The sequence below is a fragment of the Teleopsis dalmanni genome, chromosome 2, assembly GCF_002237135.1.
Source record: "Teleopsis dalmanni isolate 2A chromosome 2, ASM223713v2, whole genome shotgun sequence".
NCBI lineage: Eukaryota > Metazoa > Arthropoda > Insecta > Diptera > Diopsidae > Teleopsis > Teleopsis dalmanni.
The window spans coordinates 145,101,838-145,111,511 of NC_051847.1; the positions used below are offsets into that span (position 1 = coordinate 145,101,838).

The 9,674-nt window shown below is 21.4% G+C and overlaps 1 protein-coding gene across 1 annotated transcript; it reads right to left on the reverse strand.

Moving 5' to 3' along the window:
- Positions 1 to 4,508: 4,508 nt before the first annotated feature.
- Positions 4,509 to 7,069, reverse strand: LOC119682023 (protein takeout-like). The gene is made up of 4 exons (XM_038095355.1): positions 6,946 to 7,069; positions 6,572 to 6,809; positions 5,247 to 5,386; positions 4,509 to 4,817 (listed from the first exon to the last, which is right to left on the reverse strand). The coding sequence occupies exons 1-4, from the start codon at positions 7,016 to 7,018 to the stop codon at positions 4,519 to 4,521; spliced, it is 750 nt and encodes a 249-aa protein (XP_037951283.1). The 5' UTR covers positions 7,019 to 7,069; the 3' UTR covers positions 4,509 to 4,518.
- Between the last annotated feature and the right edge of the window lie 2,605 nt (positions 7,070 to 9,674).

Here is a 9,674-nt window from a genome sequence, read left to right on the forward strand (position 1 = left end):
TTTTTTTTTATTGAAATTTTGTTGGATGCATGTTTGATTGTGCATAGAAAATTATTTTTAATTTACAGTTATAAGTTTTTCAATGTTTGGTTAAACCAAAGCGTATTTAGGAATTTTTTTTAAATTTGCTTTTATATCAATTTATATAAAAGCATAAAAATGTAATTATTTATAAAATGATCTTTTTGTTAAATGTGCAAATGCAATGTTCTAATTTATACATTTAAATGCAATTTTTAAATTCGATAAACAGAAATTCAGATTCAGATTCCGTCAAATAAGCGAAAAAGGCCTAATTTTTATTTTATTTTGAAGAAAAAGTGCACGAATTGTGATTATACACTCATACACATACACATACAATAGACAATGTTTATAATATGCAACGTTAAAACACAAACATATTTAAAATGGTAGACATTATGGCGCCATAACATAAAGCCATAAACATAAAGTAAAGAAACATAAGAAATAAAGTGAAGTGAAGGCGCTAAAAAGCGAAACAGTTGGAAATGAGAGACAATGTGGCGCCAAAACAAACAAGCGATTTGTTAAACGTTGTAACGCTTAGAAAATAGTTGTTATAATCTAAACAAAAGAACACAAACATGAAGTTTAGAAAAATTATAGAAACGGAATAACAGAAAGCTTGATGTCGAATGTAGTGAATATCAGACGTAGGAGTTGAAAGCGTACAAATAGAAAAAATGAATTATTTAACAGAGTTTTGCCAAATTTATGCTTTTCACTTTTTTTTTATTATAAATTTATAAATTGTTGCTTAACGGAATTTTATTATATTTACGTTTATTGTATGTTGTATTGCGTGTTGGTTTGTTTTTTTATTTGTTTGTTTATTAATATAATTAACATAAAATTTATAAAATTTTAAATATTTATTTTGATATTTTAAAATATTTTTTTATTTTGAAAACTTTACACTCTTGTTTAATTCTTAAAAGTATTAGAAACAAAGAATGAACCATTATTTTTTTATTAATTTAAGGAAATTTAATAGTTTTTTTGTTTGTTCTATATTTGTTGATTTGTGCCAAATAGATTTGAAACTTAAAGAATGAATAACACTTTTTAAATCCTGATAATTTTTTTTCATACAGAATTATTGATGACTAAGAGAGTCTGTAATTTAACAAATTCTCTATTTTTTAACAAAATTAATTAATTTAAAACAGTAAAATAGTAAATTCCAAATTTTAACATCAATTTTTAAATAAACAAAATTATTTAATTTTATATATTTAGTAATAAATTTATATATATATATATATATATATATATATATATATATAATATTATTACATTAAAATTAAAAATATATATATAAATATATTTTGAAATTTATTACTAAATATATAAAATTAAATATTAAATATATATTACTAAATATATATATTACTAAATATATAAAATTAAATATTTAATTACTTAAGTGATATTTTTCACAGTTTCTTGTGTTTGAATACATTAAATTTTTTAATTAACTCTAGAAACCGATATAATTTTTAATCATAATAAATATACCATATAACATAATATATAATTACTTAACTTGGTTTTTTATAGGCTAATTGGTCAATAGTTAAATAATAAACTTTTAAAAAAATATAGTCACCTGATGATGACTACAGATTATAGTTGAAATATCGGTTAAAATAAAATCATTTTAAAACAAATATTTTATAAAAAGTTTATTATTCAACTATTGACCAATTAGCCCGTAAAAAACAAAAACAATAAATTATAATTACTAAAGTAATAATATTTTTTTTCATATATGTTTTTTTTTTGTTTTAAAACAATAAATTTTTTTAATCAACTTTCTAATTTCCAAAATTTCTATTATATTATTTAAAAATAGAAACATAAAAAATAATAAAATTGTTTCTAGAAAGTTGATCATGTGTCTTACGTACAAAAAAAAAAAAATAAAATAAAAATGTTTGAAAATAATAAGTTTATTAAATATTGTGCTCGTCACATAACCATATGTATTAGTTTAAATAAATAAAATCATATAAAAAATAATTATACAATAATTTGTGCGATACTCAACTTCAATAGATTTGTTAAATCTATTCAAATCGATTTAGAAAAAGAATCTAAATAAAATAATTTAAAGAAAAAAATCTATTTTAAAGAATATGAAATCTAAAATAAAAATATTTGAAATAAAATAAAAATGAAGTTATATTAAAATTTTCATTAACTACAGATTTTAAAATGATCAATTATCGATATACTTTTATTAAAAGGATTAACTCATTTTTAAAAATAAAACGCTAAAAATTTGAAAATTAAATATAAATTCTAAAAGAATTAAATAAAACTAACGAGTTAAATTGTGATATATATGAATTTAAAATAATATAAAAAAGAATGATATATAAATAATTAATTTTATTGGTATTAAACAAATTAAAAAAAAAGAATATGTGAATATATATAAATATGAAAACTTGAAAAAAACAATATATAGTACATCTAAAAATTAAATTATATAAAATTGGCAAGAATTGTTTAAGTATTTCGATTAAAAAAATTAATATGAAATCAAATTTTTTTTATAAAAATTGAAACAATAACATTCAAAATATAAATAAAATAACTAATAAAAATTAAAATAAATATTTACAATATAGTGTTACAAATACTAATTTGGAAATATTTTAAAAAACTTGTTAACATATTTGATTTATATGTAGTAAATAAACTTTAATTGTAAAGTTTTAAATTAAAAAAATTAAAAAAATATGTATGTTATGTTGTAATTTTTACATATTTGTATAATTGCATAAAATTAAAAACATTTGGAAGAAATAAGATTTGCGAAATACCTTTTAAAAAGAATGAAATATATATGGTAAATAATACATATTTTATTTTAAAATGATTTTAAAGACACAATTAGTTTTTAAATTTGATTAATTAAGTTTAATAGTTTATAGCGAAATATTTTCGAGTGTTATTATTAGGATTTTTTTATTTTAATTGTTTGTTTCGTTTTGCGATAAAAATATTATCTTAAGTTTTGATTCGTGAAACTTTTTTTTATTTGTTTTGTATTTTAGTTTAAAATTTGGATGGACCGCTATTTTTTTAGCTAGAGTTTTAAGAATTCCATAACCCTATAACTTGAAATTATTCTCAAAAAATTAGTTTTACAATGTACATTCTTTTGCAAGATCAGAGTTAGTAATTGTCGACTACAAAATAATATCATGTTGGAGTATAATAACAATAACAACCTCTTTGGTTAGTATTGGCAATTAAATGGCAATTCTAAACTTTAATATTATCATTTTAATTGAGAGAATATTAGAATATTAAATAATATATTAAAATAAATCATTTTAAATTTAAACAAAAACTTAATACAAGAATAAAAAACTTATGAAGCTTTAATCGCTCAATTATAAAAAAAAAATAAAATAAAAAATAAATAAATTATATAAACTATAAATATTAGTTATATTTTTATAATTAATAAAAAATTATAAAAATATAGAAAAGTAATAAAATTTATAATTATATATTTAATAATTATTTTTTTTTGTTACTAATAATAGTAATGCATAATTTAAACTCCAAAATAAACATAAAATAAATTTAACTTAAAGGTCGAAATTCATTTAAAAAATTAATTAAATAATTAAAAATTCAATTTAACAATTAGTATTTAAAAGAATATACAATTTGAAACAAAGAAGTAATTGTAAAGAAACTTGAAATTTGAAATATTTACAAATAAATATGATAAAAAAAATATTTTATGTATTTTAATAAAATTAAATACTAATAAATTGTTTTATTAGTATATTAATATTGGTGTTTTGTTTACACACAAAAATGTAAAAATATACGACAGCTTGAAAATGTCCCAAGAAGGGAGTCTTATTTGTTCGTTTTTTTTTCAAACAAATGAAATATTTGTAAATTAAATAAAGTGTTTTGAAATTGTAAAAGAAAATATATAAACATTGATTGTAAATAAATAGAAATTTGCGAATTGTAAAATTAACAACACATATTTATATATAAATACAGATTAAAAAGTTCTCAAATTGTTAAAAAACCCATTGTAATCAATTTTATTTTTAGCTGATTTTAACAAATTTATAATAATTATATTTACAAACATATAACAAATAGTGTGAATTTTAAAAACAATCGCAATAAATCATTACATCGCCAAACTGAGTTAAATAATTTTATATCTGAGAGTCTGTTATGTTAGCAGTAATCAGATACTAACAAATAGATAATTATAAAACAATTTCGTTAAATTTCTAAAATAAAAACACAAAATATTCATGTATTGTATTTTAAATATATTTTTTATATGTTTATAAACAAATAAAGAACATTAAAAAACGTATGTTAATTTTTTTTTCACAGTTTATAAAAAATATAATAACAATAATTTAATTAATATATATACAATGCAATTATCAACATACAATTATTGTATTTTTTGTATAATATATTTGGTGTTAGTGTTTAAGCAAAATATTCTTCATAGGGGTATTTTGCAAAAACATTATTTATTATAAGTTTAATAATTAAACCCAATGCTTTGGATATTTCTGGTTTTAGTTCATTAAAAATTTCACTCCAATTTTCATTCAATAAAGTATGCATCGTATCGCTTAGTTGCTTATCATTGTTGAAGAGACCACTTAAACTGAATGATACATGTTTTGGACTCAATTCTAATTTTATGCTCTCAACTTCAGCATAAGTCTTCCCAGACTTTTGTACAGGTTTCAATTTGATTTTAGCTGCAATATGAGTATTGTCTGTGAAAAGAAAATAATTATATTATATTATATTATTTAATATGCCAAACGAACTTCGGCAACAGGTTTATAAGTTAATGAAGAATATATCGTGAATCCTTTAAAATATAAACATTTTTGGGATTGGCCTTTAAGGATGCTCATTTAAATGGAAGAACTCATTTTGTTCATATAAAATATTTTATTAAATATTTAATTTAATATTAATACTTCTTCGCCACAGGTGCTAGGTGGTTTTAAACCCTGAGTTTTTCCTATATATACTGTACCACAATAGCCCAATAGGCCTAAGTGGATCCACTAGAGATCGCCGGTATAACTTAACCTAATATAAATACTTAATATCTAGTGTAAAATGTTCCGAAATATTAAAGAGGATTTTAATTTAGATTAAAACTTTTAAAAAGAATTTAATTCATTATTTCTCACCTAATATAATTTTGCAATCTCCTTTTCCAACAATAGGTAGAACCAAAACTTTTCCATTTATTGAATATGGACCTTCTAGAGACAAACTTGGTACTTCCGCCTCCACTTCTGTTATTTCTTTTAGGTTTGCATCAAGACCTCTGCAATTAAAGAAGTGTAATATTTTATTGCATTTAGTTAGTAAGTCATATGAAAGTAGTTATAAAGAATTAGAATCAAAGATAAGAATCAATAACAAAACTCATTAAATGTCATGCCATTTGTTTTAAATTTAAACTGTGATAATAAGAACCGTCATATGAGTAGTTGTAATTGTATGGTTGCTATTGTTAGTTCATATATTATCGACATTTGTTTAGATGTCGGAGAATTATGAATTATTTATTCAATATAATGGCTATTGAAAATAACAGTAAACCAATATTTGTACTTGTAGTAACATAATTAAGAAGCGAACTAATTGTAATGTATTTAAAAAGATTTTTGGATAATAGGTGTGTCAGGATCTGATTTTAGCGAATACCTTATTTTAAAGGTAATATTTAGAGGGCTGGAAAGGATCCTGCGAAAGGATCGCAGCAATTATAAGTTTATTTTGATTTTCTCAGTGAGCTGTTTAGCACCAACTTATTAGATTTTAAATTTTTTCATTACGTTATTGTTTTTGCAAGCCATCGGATTCTAGAAAGCAAGCACATAAAAGATGTGAAAACGTGTGCAAAAGGAATGAGAGTGGATTGTATAGAGAGTTGAAAAGGATAAAGCAATACAGGGACGGGTGGAAATAGTAAGATCTAATCTATGTTCGTAACCGTAGCCATCTCAATAGAACGGATCATTAAATCGATAGGACTCAGATGGTTGTGTGTATGTTAGGGTAGTCAAACAGATAAGCGACTTTATGTGGTTTTGAACTGCTTTAGGGTTAATTGTTTATTTCATTTTCTTCCGTTTATGTATTTTAACACACTATTAATATTATATTAGTTGAATGCACTTAATCACAAATTTATACACATAATTTAAATAATCATCTTAAGACATGACGAGTTTCCTAGACAGCACAATAGCAACAAAAATGAAATGATGAACTAGTTATTAAATATAAACCGTTCCTTATTTGATATATAATCAAATAATTATATATGTATATATTATATATATATTATAATTTATATATATAAAATTATAACTACTAATTGAATATTAGAATGAGATAAATATTTTAGTTTAATTAGAAAATGTTCTAGTGATAATATTAAACTTGTGTTAACACACTATTTTAAAACAACAGAAATTATAAGAAATATTCTTTATCAACTCACTTTAGTTTTTTGATTTTTAAATTTTGTAATCCATTCAAATTGACGTCATTAAAACTTAGTTCAATATTCACAGGACTTGCAGGATTTTTTTCCAAAACCATACTTTTGATGTGTAAAGGGTCAAAGGGAGTTAAGTTCAGTTCTCGTAATCCAGATTTGGCATAATTTGTAACGATCATTTGACCTGTTTTCGTTAAACAGCTTTCATCACTATTAGCACATTTCTGCATATCTTGAGCTGTTTAATATTGCATAGTGCATAAAAACAAATTGTAATTTTAAATAAAAACTTTTTATAATTAATTATTTTAAAATAATATTAAATTTGTTAGAGTTAAAAATATATGGTAGTCGTTTTAACTCTCTGGACTTACGCAAAACATTTGCAGCATTGATGGTTGAGAAAAAAATGAAACAAACTATAGTATTTAAAACTATTTTAAACATGTTTATAATATTCTTTATTTAAGTATATATTTTAAAAAAAATTATTGAAATAATTTTGTTTGAATATTACACTTTAAATGAATTTAAGGATATCTTTTTAATGTTCTGAATAAATACACTTTGTAATTCTTTCTTCGATCTTAACAAGTTGAAACGACTTTTCGAATTGAGCGATAAAAACTTGATAAAATTCGTTTTTATATCATTGCTAACAGAATTTTAAAATATTCTATAGCTTTTTTAAACCAGAATACATATACTTTTTTTACATTTAATAAATGTATTATGACTCTACTTTTATTTCTGTCTTATACTGCAATAAAAAAGTTAGTACAGGTATTAATTATTTTATAAAATTAAAATGACTTGAAATGAATTGTTTATTAAATAAAGTCGAATTTTGTAAATTTTGTTATGACTGTCTCTAAAAATATTTTTTTTAATTGTTTATGTAATATCATGGTAATTTAAAATTTTCTTTTATTTAATTTTATGCACTAAAAGTGTTATTACAGTAAAACTTGTATATTAAATATGCCATTAGTATGATAAGTTCATTTGGGTATATTAATTATATTTTTTATCTGAGATCGCAAAAGGCTATATATAATATTTTTTTTTAAATGGCATAACAGTTATTTTGTTTTTGTCAGTTGAAATGACTATATTCTGAATTAATCGTTAACCTATATGTGATGAAAGGTTGTAACACTTTAAAATCATTTCCTGATTTCCTGATAATAGAAAAACACTCCAGGTAGACTTTATTATATAAAATGATAAATGAAATGACTAACATCTAGATGAGTGGAGTGATAGGAGACTAGCAGGAAGATTACGCTTTTTTGCTTTTAATTATCACAATTTTTTTTTTAAATGTGAAAATGTTTTGCATAACATGTTGAAGACAGTAAAATACTTTAATGTGAATTGATAAGTACAAATTTATATATTTTTTAATGTGAACCAAAATCTAATATTCTGCAAAAACGTCAACAATTAAAAAAAAAATTCTGTGTTTATGTACATATATTTAATTAAAAGTTTTAGTTGGATTATAAAAAGTCAGGCCGCCCTTAACGAGGCAGCTCGACTTTACATTAATTACTCATTATACTAGTACGATCTTATAATTAAGTTTGATTTACCTGTGATTTTCTAGTAAAAAGGAGCGTATTATAACCAGGAATTTTTTTTTTAAATAAATAATTTTCACAAATAGTTTTCACAAATTCAATTAATTACAAATATAATTCACCTAGCTTTGTTGGTTGCATTCGAAGTACTCAACTTGATTGATAATAAAATTGGTTTTTCATTATAATATAAAATTATTATTTTAATTATTTTTAAATATTTCAAGTAAAATTTCAAAACCACATCTCTATTTGTATAAATAATAGGATTATATAAAAAAATTTTAAGACAACAGAACGACGTACATAAATACTATTATAATATTGGTAATCAACCAGCAAAACCGAAATTATTACCAAATTTTTAAGAAATAATATTCCGTTTTAGGCTATAAATGTATTCTTCTTTATTGACAAAATGTTAATAAAGAGTCAGTACACACTAGATAAAGAAAAAATTGCAGAACAATGAAATTCTGTTATAGAATTCCCTAAATTGAATTGATATAGTCGTATTTCTGTATTAAATCAATCTTTAGTAAATTATTAAAAACCGACTGTTACGAGTATTAAGAAATGATAATGATAAGCTACTTACATGGGGTTTATATTGAGAACCCTTTGATACCCTTTGATATTATTGTATATATATTATTTACATTTAATATTATTAAAAACTGTTTTAAAAACCAATAATTCGAACGACAAGTTCTTTGTTCTATTTATTAAAATTATCCAAGAAGATAAATTTAATTAGAAAGATTTTAGATTAATCATAGATTTATCGTAATTTTTATATTTTATAATAATTAAATTCGTATAGTTTTTAAACTGTGTAAATTCATTATTAAAGAATAATAAATAATGGAATATTTTGAACTTAGTTGAACTCATTATAATGTATTTACAAATATTAGAGTTAATTTGTATGTCCTTGGTTCAGTATCTATTTACCCATCTCATTCTGAGAATTGCATATTAAAGTATCAAGTATTTTAGTTTATGCTAATATTTCTTCAGCAAATTTTTTATATAATTATTAAATATTTTTAATTAAAAATGCTTAATAAAGAATATCCGGGCAACGGAGCTCTGTGATCATAGGTTTGTTGCTAGAAACTACAAAACTAATCATACATATAAAGCTATTATCTATATTTAATTTTGGATTAACTGAATTGACTATTATAACAGTAGTTTACTATTTGGTTACGAGTATGCTGTTTGATTAAACGAGTATAAAAGTTCAATTTAATAAATAAAAACAATTTTCATATTCTATTGTACTTTGTAATGATAAATAAATTTAGTACCATTCACCCAAATTATTATTGTTACTGGTTAATTAATAAAACAATTAGTATTTTCTATTTACTTTGATTTGAGTATTACTTAATTTACTTACGTTGTTAATGTCTTATTTTTTTTGGTTGATGAAAATTTCTAATACTAAATTTTTGAAATCACAAATTTAGTAATTTTTAATATTATATCAAACTTCAACAATACTTTCCACATTA